This window comes from Leucopleurus acutus (genome assembly GCF_964270905.1).
Source record: "Leucopleurus acutus genome assembly, chromosome: 1".
In the NCBI taxonomy this organism is placed as follows: domain Eukaryota; kingdom Metazoa; phylum Chordata; class Mammalia; order Artiodactyla; family Delphinidae; genus Leucopleurus; species Leucopleurus acutus.
In genome coordinates, this window is record NC_139142.1 from 174,608,510 (window position 1) to 174,625,155 (window position 16,646).

Genomic DNA, 16,646 nt, shown 5'->3' on the forward strand with positions numbered 1-16,646 from the left:
ATGCCTTGTGCATATTAGGTCTTTAATAGAATTTCTTGTTGAATGATAGCCACAACCTCCAAGTGTGACATCCTCAGTTCCCCTTATACAATTTTTTAAAAAATTTATTTATTTATTTATTTATGACTGCATTGGGTCTTCATTGCTGTGCAAAGGCTTTCTCTAGTTGTGGTGCTTGGGCTTCTCCTTGCAGTGGCTTCTCTTACTGCAGAGCACAGGCTCTAGGCCCGAGGGCTCAGTAGCTGTGGAACATGGGTTTGTCCCCTGCATTGGCAGGTAGATTCTTAACCACTGCAGCACCAGGGAAGTCCCACACCTTATATAATTGATTTTAATAACAAGCTTTATTATACTCAATGCTGAAGTAACTTCAGGTTTTATTCTACAAACTTTTTGGTTATTTGGATCCCCAAATACGTCAAGTTTGTTCCTTGTGCAGCAATCATACTAGTGCTTGACTCCGAATGATGACCTTTACTGTTTAAAAGAAAAATCCTCCCACGTCTGATTTCGTCTTTACTTAAGGCTTTAAACGCCCAGCTGGTTGTTCGTAGAGCCGAGGCCTTCTGCGCACCCTGTAATTTTTCCAACCTGGACAAGGACAAGAAGGCCATCAGGTCCCACCTTCCGCGGCGAGAGGCTGCCTTTGTTTCCTCTCTGCAGCCAATGGCTAACACACATTTCAGACAGGAGGCTGCAGTGGGTGAGTCACCCTCCGCAGATCCGCCAGGCTCCGCGCGCAGCCACCTCGCTCCCGACGCCCCGGGAAACGGCTCCCGGCACACCCGGCGGTTCTGACTGGGAGCAGCCGTTCCCACATGCCCGACCTGGCTCCCGATGGACGCCGACCTGCGCCAGACCCGGGCGCCCGCAGTAACCCGCCGCCGTGAGTACCCGCGAGCCCTCAGCGCCCCCGCCCCACCTCCCGGCCCTTCGCGGCGTCTCCAGATGGTCGCCGACCTCGCGGGTCGAGGCCCCGGCGGTCTCGGGGTCGAACAACAACACCATGCCTCCACCACCTCCGCAACCCCCTTAGGGCCCCCTGACCGCACTGGCGGCGCACGGGCCTTCCTTCGCGGGGCTGGATTTCCGGCGGTACTAGCTTGGGGCGGAGGTGGGACTTCCTGCAGCGCCTGCGTGTAGTGGATTTCCGGCGCGGGGCTGAGGGGGAGCCGCGACTTCCGGCGCCGGAAGTGTGGGGCGTCGGGCTGCCGGGTCTTAGAGCTGTTCGTCCGCGTCCGTCCCCGGCGCCGCGTGGCTGGGAACCCACGGGCGGCAGTGCACGGCCCGGCTGGCACTGCGCGGTGGCGGGTTCGGCGGCGGCGTGACAGGTGAGTGCCGGCCTGCCATCTTCAGCCCGGGACGGGCCGCCTCTCTGTGTGTGGCAGCGGCCTCGCGCCGGGCGGGGCGTGCCTGTGGGGGCCGGCGGCCTAGTGCCCTCGGACCCCGCGCCCTCTGACCCCGACCCCGCGACCCCGAACCTGGACCGCGTCTCCCCCGAACCCGCGCCCCGACCTGGACCGCGTCCCCCTCCGACCCCGAGCCCGGCCGGGTCTTGACGTGGTTGGAACGCGCGCCCCTCGCCCAGAGCGGCCTGTGAGGCGGGTCCTTCGAGGCGCCCGGGAGTCTCCCGCCCGCAAGCGCTCAGGAGCCCGGGAGCCGTGGGCCCCTTAGCGGGTGTGGGGCCGCGGGAGGGGCGCCGCGACCTTGGGCAGGAGTTGCCGCGGGTCCGTGTCCAGCCTCGCGTCCTGCAGAGTGCTCGCACGGAGGCATCGGCGAGTGGCCTTTCTCCTCAGAGCTTTGGACAGCCGCGCGCACCTGTTGTGCCCTGGCCTTGAGCTGACACCCCTTCCCCCAGGGGTACCGACAGCCCTCTGAATTCCCTAGTCCTGGTTTTACTAAGAAGATTTCACAGTTACGTATTTCGTCCGCGGTTCGAGGACCTTAACAATTAAGGTCTTTAAATAGTCTTGGTTGTTTTCCGGTTATCATGCCCCCAGTCCCGTCTCACGACCAGAGCTGGTGAGCGTGTGTTTCGTGCCTTCGACTGGGTCAACGATAGGACACCTTACCCGGGTTGACCGAGGGTGGACTGCGGGGCTGCCTCTGGTTGATGTCGCTCAGCAGTTGAGTTTGGTGTTTGCACAATGAAATGCTATGGAAAACTCTACCGACCTTTTTGTGGAAGTCCAGTCACGTTTTGTATTTTTAAGTGCCACATGCAAATTATATCCTTTAACCATTTTGTACACATGATTAACGTTCATGACGTTTACTATTCAGGCAGGTGTTTTTCTCTTGCTAAAAGAAAAGTGTTTAAAAATTCCACTGGATATGGAATTGTGAGTAATGTTTTGTAGGTGGGGGTAATAGGCATGTGGCAGTATATAGCAAGGACAAATGAGTTGGACAGAAGGAGAGTTTATATTAAATTCATTTGTTTGACCGATAGGATAGGGAGGTGGGATTTTTGGAGGGGACTATTTATACTTTTTTGAATGTGTTTAAAGAACCAGTAGGACCTTTTAGTCACATAAACCTTCTGTTTAAAGTGGTCATATGCCCTGTGATACAGGGTTAGTATGACTGTTTTGAAGAAAGATGGTTATCTTGGAATTTCGGGCTTCTGTTTTAGTTTGTATTGAGGTGAAACAGTGCATAGTGGTTAAAGCAGCTTACTCACCTGTGTGAAGAAGTTTTCTTTTTACAGCTCCATGGCCAATGACTAAGTGTTAGTCTGTTAGGTACTTGGGAACTGTACCTCACAGAGGTGTTGTGAGTATTAGTGACTCTGTAGTTACTGATCCATTTGAGCCTCACCACAGACTTCCCAACCCATCAGTATCTCTCCATCATTTCTTTTGTCTGTATTTCCCTTCTTGTCTAGCTTAGGTTCCACGCTACATCACTTCAGTATTCTTTGTACAAACACCTGCAACCTGCTCCATTCTCCATGATGTCATCCTGCAAAACCCCTCAACGTGTTATCAGACATTTAAATAAGATTTATGCTAACACTGACCCGTGGACTGAGGTGAACACGATAGATACGTCCCTTCCTGGGCTAAGGGCTTGTTCTCCACCAGGGTGAGCTGTGGAAGGAAGGAAGGAAGTGGTGGTGGGACCAGTGAAGACTGTGGGGAACAAGATGGAGGATGTGAATGAAGAGGCAAGAGTAAAATTTTTAAAAAGTTTCAGGAAAAAGATTGTGATAGATTAACAAAAAAAAGAAGAAATTTAAAAGAGGTTAGAAGAACTAGAGAAACCTACAGATCTAATTTTGGAAGAATTGGAAATTAGGTAAAGTTTAGCTGAAGAAATTACAGGAAGAGACAGAAATTGAATTAGCCAGATAATCTTTTTTTTTTGTTTTTTTTTGCGGTACGCGGGCCTCTCACTGCTGTGGCCTCTCCTGTTGCGGAGCACAGGCTCCGGACGCGCAGGCTCAGCGGCCATAGCTCACGGGCCTAGCCCCTCCGCGGCATGTGGGATCTTCCCGGACCGGGGCACGAACCCGTGTCCCCTGCATCGGCAGGCGGACTCTCAACCACTGCGCCACCAGGGAAGCCCAGCCAGATAATCGTTGAATGTTAATAACACAGTGTGTGGCATTGGCATTATGAACCCATATTGACATATGACTTAACAGTTTAGAAAGTTACTAAGAGAGAAAATCAGTATAAAAAAATCATTTGAGGCCAGGTTTTGGGGAAACAAAACCTCTTCCAGATTTATAATTGTTTGAAATGTATGTCTTTGGTTGGAAATTGATCAATGGGAAAAGATGACCAGTGTATTGACTATTTTGTGAAGTGACCAACAAAAGCAGGCAAAGCCCAGAACAACACCATGTGGTTCATGGGGTTGAGGGAGGAGTTAAAGGCTTAGGGACAGGCAGAAGGTGAGGATTTTAAGTTAGTTGTGAAGAAGACTGCTTATTTCCTACTGAAGATACAGAGGCTGGAAATGCCGGTGATGTGATACTTAAGGGAAACAATTGTTGAGGTGAAAGGAGGGTTGATACTGCAATTTTCACGGTTCCTATCACCAATTTGTAGAATCTTGGGAATGCATTAACTTCCCAGTTTATGCTTACCAGATGCATAAACTTTCTACTGATGAAGTTCTTAAGGGAGGAAAGAGAAGCTCTTTGCTTCTTTATTTGCTTGATTGAAATGTCTAAAGGTAGTCTCCTTTTTTCTTGAGCTTTCACAGGGTGTAAATATGTTTGTTCCTTGATTGAAATGTCTAAAGATAGTCTCCTTTTTTCTTGAGCTTTCACAGGGTGTTAATATGTTTGTTCCTATAAAAAACATAACTTATAAACTGCGAAGTGACTATGATAAATCTCTGTGTTGAAAATCTTGACAACTGAGATGCTTTATGAAGTTAGTAATTTAATATGTATAATCACTGAAAAAGAGAATTATATCGACCTTTTTTTTTATGAAGAATATAATTTCTGGATAAGATTCCTTTAAATCAGTTTGATTTCTTGGTCAACTTTTGTGTATGGCGCACTTAAATAGTCTCTAAATGTTTCCCTTAAAAAATTACTGGAATATTCTTCACTGGGATCATAGGAGTTGCTTAATAACGTAAATTTGTTATTTGAAATAATAATATTCAAATATTTAAAATTAAATATCAGTATCTTTTTTTGTGTATATTAAATTCTACCAACCACAGATTCTGCCATTGTTTTTCTTTATACCTTTGTTTCAACTATCTCTAATTTCTATAGCTCAGATTTTTCAGATAAATTTCATGAAAAAGATTCGTTGTCATTTTGTTGTGTCAAAAATTAATCGAAATTAATTTTTCCATATATCATGTAAGGGACTGATAGTTTTATTTTTTGTTGTCTGTATCTACCAGTAATATAACCTTTTTTTTTCCCTTCTTGCGAAGAAGCGTAATAATGGTAAGGCATTGGACCTGGAGGCATGATGGAGTCAAACTGACCATCTTTACTGTCTGTGTAGACCTCTTCCAGATTTATACATGCTGCCTAGTTCTCTTTTCATCTCTAGACCCGTACACCTCCTGCTTCCTTGTATGTTAGATATTCAAAGACATTGCCAAAACATAATATATTCAGTATTAGGTCTTGGTTTCTTCTCCATATCTGCTGCCTCATCTCAGTAATCTGATCTCCGTTTCACCTACCTCTTGCCTCAGAAACAAGGGCTATCCTTGATACCTCTCTCTTCCCACCCCCAGCACCCCCCCATCCAGCCCATTCATCTACCTCTAATCTTAACTATCATCATTTATTGCCTAGACTGTTTCAGTAACTTCCTAACTGGCTTCATTCATGGTCATCTTATCTTTCCATGTATTTTTCACATAGCAGCCAATCTAGTGTTGCTTATTTGCTTAAAAACTTTTAAGTAGCTTCCTTTTTATTTTACGATAAACTGTAAACACGAAAGAACAGACTCTAAGCCTGTCTCTCCACTTATCTTGCACCATTCTCTCCATTGTTTGCTGTGTTGTAGCTGTAGTATTTATTTTTTAATATCTCTGATAAACTAGTCTCGTTCCTGGCTCAGGACATTTGCACATGCTGTTCCTGTCCTAAAAATATTTACTCCCTTTTCTGTTTTCCACATGGTTAACTCTTAGGAATTCTTCAGTCTTGATTTAGATGCCAGTTTGTCAGAATGACCTTTGTAACTCTTTAGCTAATAGCTGGCCTCATAATATTTGCATATGTCTTTTGAAGCACTCATCACAATTTATAGCTTCTGTAATAAGTTATGAGATTGTGTGTTTAATGTCTGTCTTCCACCTCAACTCTAAGCAACCTGAGGGTAGGGGCCAAGCCTGTTCTTTCACCACAACATTCCCAGTACCTAGCTCATCTACAGATGAGAGCACTATTGATGAGTGACTTAATGAAATAATGCTGTTATTATCCCTGCTTTAAAGATGACACAGTTAAGCCTTAGGAAGGTTGTTAAGTAACTAGACCAAGGTTACACAGCCCGTCAGTGGTAGATGTAGCATTCATCCATTTCTATTCATGCATACATTCAACAAATATTTGAGGATGTGTTTATGTCAAGCCTAACAAATACAGTAGTGGCCCCAGTTAACTGTGCCCCCGTCCTCATTGTGTTGATGGTGTAGCGGGGGAGACATTCATTAAGTGAGCAAACTATAAATAAGATCTAAGTACAAACGTGGTGAGGATCATGAAGTGCTGTGACTAGCACTTGTCAAGGGAGGCCATTTTGAGGAAGTAACGGTCAAGCTGAGGCTTCATGATGGAAAAGAGCCAACCCTTTGAGGGGTTGGGGTGTGGGGTGGGGGGGACTTAGGTTTGTATGACTCCCAAACTCATGTTCTTAACCATTGGGCTCTTCTATGGATTTTATTCTGAGTGGGTGTTTAACTTAATTGGGTTATTTATATCCATGTTTTTCTACTAAATATCTGAAGTGCAAAACTATTTAGTTCCAGTCACTGTTATTTTTTAGGGAAGCAGAATGTTATTCAGTGTATAACCAAAACTAGTGAGTGAAATAAGGTGTGATGGATTACACAAATTCTTTCTCATTCTCCCATCAAGAGGTGGTCTCAGCCCTCTACTTGAATCTGGGTTGGCCTTGTGACCTGCTTTGACAAATTGAATATCCAAAAAAGTGAGGGGAATGGAAGATTTTTTTTTTTAATGAGAATTTTAGAGATAAAAAAGCAACCTTATTCCTTTTTTAAGTGTCCTTTTAAAAAAAAGGTTTGAGAGTTAAATTTTGTCTATATAATGCTACAAAAAGTAAGTGATAATTTTAATAGATTAATGGATTTCAGATTTTTAAACCTAAACACACAGAATTGACCAATTTGAATGTTTTTAGTGGGTTGTGAAACAAGACTTACTTTTCTGTTGCCATTTTAAACCAAGGCCCATACATGTCTAATTTGAGACTCAAAAGATCTCTGCCTTTGTAGTAGATGTACTTTTCCTATTCCTCCAAGTACAGCTAAAAACACTGGGCATTAAATACAGAAGAAATATGAGACTGAAAAGTGGAGAGAAGAAAGTAGACTGGCTAGATGTATGGGGACCTGAGAAATGATGCAGGGCTGAGTTTCCTGGGTTTTCTTTTTGCCCCGTACATCCCGGCCTTGGGCCTGGAGAAACCAGCAACCCAGCAACACCAAAGGGCTCAGAGAAGCCCCAAGAAAAGCCAAAAGACCAGGAAAGAGACAGCCTGCCAGACAGGACATGTTTAGAAAACATTGTAGCCCCTGTCTCACCCTTACTATCAAAGGCAGGGTGGGGAATCTAGACTTTTACCCCTGACAGTCTTTATTGAGACAACACTCTGTGCTTGGTGGTATCAGTACGGAGCTGGGATTTTCATCTCTCTTGGGTGGTAACAAAGAACACCCTCCTTCTTCCTGTTGGGATGGCCTCAGAAGAAACTTAGTAGAGATTCAGGAGTTTTACCATCACCCGTGGTAATGAGGCCGTGTAGGGCACAGTAACAAAGCACCCCTGGTTCAGCGCCTGTGATACGAGTAGAGGCCAAGGGAGAGGCTGAACTCTAACCCCGCCTGGCATTAACAAGGAGTACTTCCACCCAGATGAGTGGAAGCTGAGTGGGAAGCCCTCACTTCCATCTCCACCTTCTACATCCACCTGGCAGAAACAAGACCGCACCCTTGTTTGCCTGCTGGGGCAATGTCAGAAGAGGCCTGCTGTAATAGAAGACTGAAACCAGATCCCATGCCTGATAGCAGTGCCCACAATATTGAGGCTTAAGTGACAAGTATTTTAAAGCAGCCATCATAAAAGTTTTTCAGTGAGGAAATACTAACACTTGAGGCAAATGAAAAATAGAAAATCTCAGGAAGAAAATATAGGATATAAAGAAGAAACAAATGGAAATTTTAGAACTGAGAAGTACAGTAAATGAGCTTGTGGAATCAGTTCACTGATTCTTTTCCTGTCCTTTCCATTCTTCCAACAGCAGAATGGAGAGGACAGAGGAAAAGAATCAGTGAACTTGAAGATAAAACAATAGAAATTACCCAATCTGAACAATAGAGAGAAAATAGACTGGAAAAAAGTAAACAGAACCCCAGGGACCTGTGAGACTTTAACAAGAGACCTATCTTTCTTATCATCAGAGTCCCAGAAAGAGAGGAGAAAGACAGTGAGGCTGAAAATATGTTTGAAGAAATACTGGTTGAGTATCTCCCAAATTTGGCAAGCCATAAACTTACAGATTGAAAAAGTTTAGTGAAATCCAGGCAAGATAAACTCAAAGAAATCTATGCTGAGACACATCATAGTCAAGCTTCTGAAACCAAAGATGAAAGAGCAGTGAGAGAGAGAAATGTCCCTTTACCTATAGTGGATTTCTCATCACAAACTACAGAGGCCAGAAGGAAGTAGCACATTTTTCAAGTGCTGAAGGAAAAGAACTATCAACTTAGAATTCTCTATCAAGTGAAAACATCCTTCAAATGATTTGTCACCAGCAGACCTACCCTAAAATAATAGGTAGAGGAAATTCTCTAAACAGAAAGGAAATCATGTGGGAACACCAGGAAGGAAGAACAAACAATGGAAAGAAAAAATAAATTGGTAAATTCAGTAGACTTCCTTATCTGAAATTAGGTTTGAAGGTTGAACCATAGCCGTCTGATGTGGTTCTTAGTGTGTATAGAGGAAATACTAAAGATGATTGTGTTATAAATGGGGAGGGCAAAGGGACACACAGGAAGTAAGGCTTCTACACTTTACCATGAACTGGTAGAAGTTGATGATCAGCAGACTGTGATAAGTTGTAAAGAGTTAATGAAAATCTAGAGCAGCTACTAAGAAAAATTATATGAAAGAGAGAAACTCAAAAACTAGATAAGTCAAAATGAAATTCTAAAAAATGTTCAAATAACCTACAAGAAGGCAGAAGAAAGAAACAAAATGAGAGAACAAACAATGAATTATGCACTATGCCCAAGAGGGATTTATTCCATGGATGCAAGGTTAGATCAATATTTGAAAATCATCAGTGTAATTGACCTTAAAAAAAAGCCATGTGATCATATTAAATGATGCAGAAAAAACATGACAAAATTTAACACTTATGAAACTCTCAAAACATGAATAATAGAGGGGGACTTTCTCAACTTGATAAAACAATATTTACCCAAAACCTACAGCTAGCATCATACTTAATGGTGAAAACTGAATATTTTTACCTTGAGATCAGAATAATGCAAGGGTGTTTGCTATCACTTTCTAATTCAACAGAGTACTGGAATTTCTAGCCAGATCAATAAGATAAGAAAAGGAAATAAAGGCATACAGATCAGAAAGGAAGAAGTAAACTGTTCTTTTTTTACGTGACATAATAGTCTACAGAGGAAATGCCAGATAATCTACAAAAAAATCTCGAACTAATAAATGAGCTCAACAAGAACGTAGGATACAAGCTCAGTACACAAAAATCAATTGTATTTTTGTATACCAGCAATTAACATGTGGAGATGGAAATAAAAATAGTGTCATTTAAAATTGCTCAAAAATAAAAGTATAATCTTCAGGGTAATTTTGCAAATTTTATGGGAAAACTACAAAACTGAGGAAAGAAATCAAAGACGATCTAAAACCTGTATACCGTGTTCATAGATTGGAAGTCTCAACATAATAAAGATGCCAGTTCTCTCCAAATTGGTAAACAGATTAAACACAATGCCTATCAAAATCCTATCAGGATTTTTGTAGATGTGGACAAGATTATTCTAAATTTATATGGAAGGGCAAAGGAACTGGAATAGCTAAGACATTTTGAAAAAGATGTAAGTGATAGGAATCACTAATTTCAAGACAGCACAGAACAACGGAACAGAATAGGGAACCAAGAAATAATCCCATAGGAATAAAGCCAACTGATTTTCGATCAAGATGCCAAACTTTCTCAATTTAGTGTAGGATGGATAGTCTTCAGCATATGGTGCTAGAATAATTGGATATCACCAGAAAAAAACAACAACAAAACCCAAAAAACCTTGATCTAAACTTCACATCTTATAAAAATATCAGCCCAAAAACAGCTCATAAATTTAGATGTAACCTATAAAACTAAAATTTTAAGAAGAAAACATAGAAAAACTTTGGGATTTAGGACTGGTCAAAAGTTCTTAGGCATGACTCTAAAATTATCATTCTTAGAAGAAAAATAATTGATCAGTTGGACTTCATCAAAATTTAAAAGTTTTGGGAGAGTGGAGTTTGTGTGAATTATATCTCAATAAAGATTTTAAAAAATCTTTAGTTTTTTTTCTTTAAACATACAGCAGTCTCACTCTTGGGCCTTCATCCAAAAGAAGTAGAAACTTAAGTTCACACAAAAGCCTGCATATTATTGTCATAGTAGCTTTATTTACAATAGTAAGAAACTGGAAAGCACCAGAATTTTTTGCAGTAGCTGCACGGTTAAGACAGCTGTACTCCATCCACACTGGAACAGCACCAGCAATCAGAAGGAGGTGGCTGTTGGCTCACATGGCAAGGGGACGGGTCCTGTGAGTGCTAAGCTCAGAATCTCCAGAGGGCACATACTCTGTGCTTGGCATTTGTATAACGTTCTACGACAGCAGAGTTGGGGGATGTATGGCTGTGGGGTGGGCTTCAGAAAAGGTGGGATACTCTTCTCCTTACAGAGTGAGGACCCAAAGATACTGTCAGTAGTTGAAGAAGGAAGAAACATAAGTACATACTTAAATTACATGCACTAAAATAGATAGATTGGGAGAAGGAGGGACCAATAAGAGCAAAAAATGAGTAGGTAATGTCCAAGACGTAAATCTGCAGTTGAAGAAGGAAAATCTCATGTGTAAATATATTTCTTAGAATCGTATTAGCTGGGACTTCCCTTTTGGTCTAGTGGCTAAGACTCTGCACTCCCAATGCAGGGGGCCTGGGTTCGTTCCTTGGTCAGGGAACTAGATCCCACGTGCTGCAACTAAAGATCCTGCACGTGGCAAGACAGATCCCGTGTGCTACAACTAAGACATGGCTGAGTGGAAAAAAAAAAAAAATTAGCTAACAGTGATGTGATTATATTGGGAGGAGGAATTGATAATAGCAGGAAATGAGTAGATAATGTCCAAAATGGGTAAAGGACAATGTTTGCATTATGTGGATATTGGAATGCCGTGCAGGTATGCTGTGTAACGGCGGCCCTGACCACAGGTGTGTACTGGGAACATGGCTGGTTCCAAGCAAGAGGCATTGTGAGTATGAAGGAAAACGGGGAGCTTACGAACTGAAATACCCCGTTTGCGTTTTTTACGTTGACTTAAAATGATATTATTTTAAACATATTGGGTTAGATCATTAGAATTTCACTTGTTCTTTTTTTAATGTGGCTACTAGAAAATTTATGATTACATGTGTGGCTTGCATTGGATTTCTCTTGGAGGGCATTTGCTCTAGAATCTGTAGCCTGGAAAATTCAATTAGGATTGGTTCCCTCTGGGGAGTAGGCTGAGTCTGCCGAGAGTCGGCTAAGGGAGAGTTGTTATTTTAAGCCCTTCTTTGCTGTTTGATTTTTTTTTAAAGGATGTTAATGAAGTTTGATAAAAAGTTACCTCTTTAATAAAGGCTGTGGTCTCTATCTTAAAACATGATAATTTATCACATTCTAATTTACATAATAAATGTTAACATAGTAAGGAAATTTGCAATGAAAAGTAATCATCTATTTTTCCTTCATTTCAGTTTGCTGTGTCAGAAATAAAGTACTTGTTTTTCCTGCTCCTGTTTAGCTTCTTGCAGGAGTGACCAGGATATCACCTTTCAGAAGTAATGCCCACAGAAAGCGGGAGTTGTTCAACTGCTCGCCAAGCAAAACAGAAACGCAAATCTCACAGCCTTTCCATACGAAGAACTAACAGCTCAGAGCAGGAGAGGACTGGCCTGCCGAGAGACATGTTAGAGGGACAAGTGAGTGTCTGGTGAAGATGTGGATCATGTTTGCAGTGTTTCAAACATAGCCAAATATATGCAGGTCTCCAAAGTAGAGAAAAAGTGTGGGTTACCAAAACACACAGCCTCCCTCATAAACCAGTTAAAACTGCTGTCAACAGCTTACACAGAGACAGAATTCGGTTTCCAGGTTAATGTGTTTACAGTACTTAATAAAAAATGTGGGTGTGACAGTTTGGACTAGTTTTTATTCTTTGTACAGGTGAATTGACAGTGTAGTTAGGTTTTCTGTCTCAGAGTCTCCAGAAGAGAAGAGAATCAGGTATAATGATCTCTTTCTGTTCTCTGCAGAGTTTTTGGAATCTGATGTTTCAGTAACTTTTCTTGGCTTTATCCTGTGTTTGCTGTAGTTGAGTGTGTTATCTGCTGTTTATTACATTATGTCTTTCTGATAATTCGGTACCACCTTTGATTAAATGATCTAATATTTTATTGATAAGTTTGCTTTTACTTTTCCTAGTTCCTTTATGATGAAGAAAATGTTAGATTTTTAAAAAAACATTGTCGTGAAGCCTAAATAAAATACATGTTATGATAAAATAAATTATAGCTACATCTGCTATATCTTTACATAGGCGTAAGTATATACGTAAAAAAATAAATACATATAAATTTATAATCATTCTTTTGCAATTAGAACTAATTCATCAGCCATAATGTTAAAGGAAAATATGGCTTAAATCTGAGAAACTGGCTCATTTGCATATTGACTTTGTTAGAAGCAAGCCGGGATGTGGAAGATGTGTTTCTAGGAGGCGGCTGTGTGTGCTTGGAACCTAGCGCCACCTTTTCTGGCATGCGGTAAACGTTCACTTAATGTCCTCTTATGTGTTGACTGGATGAATAAATGAAATGGTTGCATTTTAACTTAAATTTGGAAATAAAATCATAGATTTAAGGAGCCTCCAAAATGGCTTTGATGTTTTTCGTGAGCTCGGATGGCCGTAGCAAAGCATCGCAGACTGGGAGCTTAAACTGCAGACACTGCTTACTCCCTGTCCTGGAGGCAGAAAGCTGGAGGTCCAGGTGTGGGCAAGTTGGTCCTCCTGAGGCCTCTCTCCTGGGTGTGGATGCCATCTTCTCCCTGTGTCCTCACAAGGTTGCCCCTCTGTGGGTGTCTGTGTTCTGATCTCTTCTCATAAGGAATGTTTGAATCAGAGCTGTGCAGTGGAACTTCTGTGATGGAATGTTGTAGATCTGTGCTATCACATATGGGAACCAAGAGCCACATGTGGCTAGTGGGACTGAGGAATTTAAAAAATTGTAATTAACTTACTTTTAAATTTAGTCAAATGTGTCTGTTGGCTACCCCCTTGGATAGTGCAGGTAGTCTAAGATACTTTTAAGTTGTTAGATTTACTTAAATTTCAAGCAGTGACAATTCTACAGCCATCTCTGCTGGCATCTTCTGTTGGTAACACCATGTTCTCAGGGCCTTCTGCACTGTCCCCGTTGTGATGTAGAGCCAGCAGGTAGTTGCATCTCGGGGTAACCCTTTATGAGGGTCATTCAGAACCCTGCGGGCGGGTCGGTGCCTGCTGGTGGACGAGGAGCTCCCTTGTGGGCTGGTGGGGGTGCTCTGCCCAGTTCCGTGGCAGCAGGACGGTGGTGACGGCGTTGGGCATGGGCACTTGGCATGGTAGGCAAGGGGCAGACCTCGGGGTGCGAGAGGCCAATGATCAGGGCATCTGAGTGGAGCCGTAGGTCATTACCCTAGACAGGGTTGCAGTCAAGCTGTCAGTTCTTGGGGAGTCTTTATGGGAATTTTGTGTCTTGGATTCATGAGTCGGAAGCATTTGAGGCACTGATGCTTGGCTGAGAGGTGGGAGGCCCGGGAAGCATCAACTGAGGCCGGGAAAGGGGCCTCCTGCCTCCTCTTTCACGTCGGCTGTGACAAAACACAGATTCTTTTAGAACTTTACTGAATCGTAGCTTTTGTGTCATGAGTTTTCTCAAATGATACCAGAAGTTCAGCACCTCTCACTTGGGGGCAACCGCAGAGCTGGGCTGTGCTCCGCTTGCCTCTGGTCGAGAAGTTCCCCTTTCACTGCACGTCTCCTTCTTGATTGTCTTTATTTTATCAAGTGAAGTTAATGCTGACATTGTCTCCCTTTACAATTACATCTTACATGAAGCTGCATTTACCATTCGAAGTAAAGGTAACGTTTCAGTTGCTGAATAATGACCTTAACATTAAATACTGTGAGGGTAGGTGAGTAGGAATTGATACACGGAAGAGGAGATTGGCCTTGGGAGGGGCCCACAAGGCTCTCAACCGGTGCCGCCCCCGCCCCCTCGAGGAGGGCTAAGTGGATGAGGGGTGCGGGAGAATGGGCAGAGGGAGGCCACAGGCAGGTGGACAGGGTGTCAGACGTTAATCGTGATGGTTTATTTTGCGTTCATTGTTGTTTTAAGATGTCGTTTCTTTTTTTTCATTGGTATTTTAGAGGGTTGTTGAGAGAGACTTGTCACCAATTCTCCCAGATTGAATTTTTAAACAAGTGGCGTCACATATCTTTAAGTAGCTTGTAAAGTTGACGTTCATGTTCTGTGATTATTTCAAAACATGTTGCTAAACGTTGGTATCATTACAGATCATTTTGCCTAAAATTCCTGTCTTCCTAAGAAGTTAATCTGAGAAAGGATTTAATAAACATTATGTCTTATTTTTGTATTTGCAACTCATTAAACATCAAAAAGTTTATGCTGCATATAAATTTGAAAACTCACTTGGAAAATTACATTGGCATCAGTTAACCATTGAAACATTATTTTAGAAATATCTTTTAAGAATTTTGTTTGAAAATAACTCTTAAGTGGTAGGGTGGGGCACATACAAAATATTGTCTAGGCCGCACTCTCAGGAGGTTGGAGTGGAACATAGCCTCTGTCAGTACCAGCACTGCCTGGAAAGTGAGTGCCTGAGAACACAGTTGGTGCTTAGGACAGGGGCCAGGGCCCAGGAAGCTGCTGCTGCTGCTTCCTTTGACTTCCCGCCTGGTGGGGGCAGGGTGCTGGTGGTGGGCAGAGCACCTGCGAAGGCCTGGGAGCTTCCACGTGGGTGTTTTCATTTAGCCGATACACGTTTTGCTCTTACAGCTGAGGGTTCTTTTCCCTCCTTATAACAATCTTCTAGGTATTGAGTAGAGTTACAGGAAATGATCCAATTTATTTTGCTTGAAACACAGTGAACATGAGGACTGTAAGGTACATCTTCTATTAGTAAACAGCTTATTAAAATTAATTTATAATACCATATTCTAGAGCTTAAAGGCTTTTTATAACTTCATTTTCTACAAATTTGGGAGTTTTTGAATAAGGTATGCTTGTTTTTTTCCTTGTGAAAGGAAGTTACATGTTTGAAGACATGCTTGGTCTTAAATCTCATGCCATCCTGGGTAACCATTTATACAATTTGATTTTAGTTTCATCTGTAGAAATTAGAAACTTTAAGTTCTTCGAGTGTTTATGTATAAGAAATAAAATATGTAAAGATGTAAAATAAGAGTTTAAATCTTTCACTTTGGAAAAATTATATTGGTGCTTGGTGTCAGAGTTTCTCGTTCACTCTTTCGTTCCTTTTAAGCAGAATCTTCTTTTTCTACAGGATTCTAAACTGCCTTCCTCGGTTCGCAGTACTCTTTTGGAACTGTTTGGTCAAATAGAAAGAGAATTTGAAAACCTTTATATTGAAAACTTAGAATGTGAGTATCTCTCTTATTTTAAATACTTTTATAACTTTTCACTTCTCCATACAGATATTTGAGAGTTTAATTTGTGGGTAGACATTCACCTTTGTATTCCTTTTCTGTTCTGCTTTGACAAACTTTAGGGGCTCAGGATGGCACACGTTTATTATCTGACTGCTCTGCACACTCAAGTCAGGGTGTTGGCAGAGCTGTGCTCCTTCTGGAGCATGAGGAGGAGTGTGTCTCCTGCTGGCTTGGGTTGCGATCTCAGTTCCCTGTGGTGTGAAGACAGAGGCCCCCATCTTGCTGGCATTCCCCCTGTCCTTGGCTCGATGGCCTTCCTTCCTCTTTATCTTCAAAGCCATCAGTGGCAGGCAGAGTCCTCCTTGTCCATCTCTGACTTACTCCTAGGGACACGTGGGAAGGATGGGCCGCCTGGGTCACACAGCATCATCTCCCATCAGAGGTCCTTCACCTCAGTCACACCTGCAGGGCTCCTTTGCCACCAGGTCATGTGTTCACAGGTTATCTTTGGGGCAGGCAGTATTCTGCTGACCACACCTGGCAATTTGAATTATGATTTTATGAAGAACGAATGCATCTTATAACTTTCCCTACACAAAGTATACTATAAATTAAGAAAACATTGATTCATTTCTTTAAAATATACTGTGTTTAGAGAACTTCCTAAAATGTGTGTGTTATCTGTTTGACTTATTAAAGGTAAATCAAAAGAATTTTTAACTAGCTTGGCTTTAGATTTTTTTTTTAAATTTTAGAAACAATGCATTCATTTGCTTAAAGAGTCAAGCAGTGTAAGAAGGAAAGATCTACCTTTACCCCCTGCCTATAGGCCCATCCCACACTGCAAAGGAAAACATTTTCTGCATATTTTGCTTTTAGTTCTTCTCACGATAATTTTTGTTTTGTTTTGGACTTTATCCTCT

At 42.1% G+C, this 16,646-nt stretch overlaps 1 protein-coding gene across 3 annotated transcripts in view; it reads left to right on the forward strand.

Annotated features, from left to right (window-relative positions):
• The first annotated feature begins 807 nt into the window (after positions 1-807).
• Positions 808-16,646, forward strand: part of WDR37 (WD repeat domain 37) — a 59,435-nt gene continuing 43,596 nt past the window's right edge. For 2 of the 3 annotated variants that reach the window (XM_082841644.1, XM_082841646.1), the window contains exons 1-3: positions 1,215-1,331; positions 11,791-11,968; positions 15,618-15,714. In XM_082841644.1, coding sequence (XP_082697770.1) covers positions 11,831-11,968; positions 15,618-15,714 — 235 coding nt within the window. In that variant the 5' untranslated portion in view covers positions 1,215-1,331; positions 11,791-11,830. Of the gene's footprint in view, positions 887-1,214; positions 1,332-11,790; positions 11,969-15,617; positions 15,715-16,646 lie in introns of those variants that run through there. The other variant, XM_082841645.1, reaches the window with a different exon arrangement.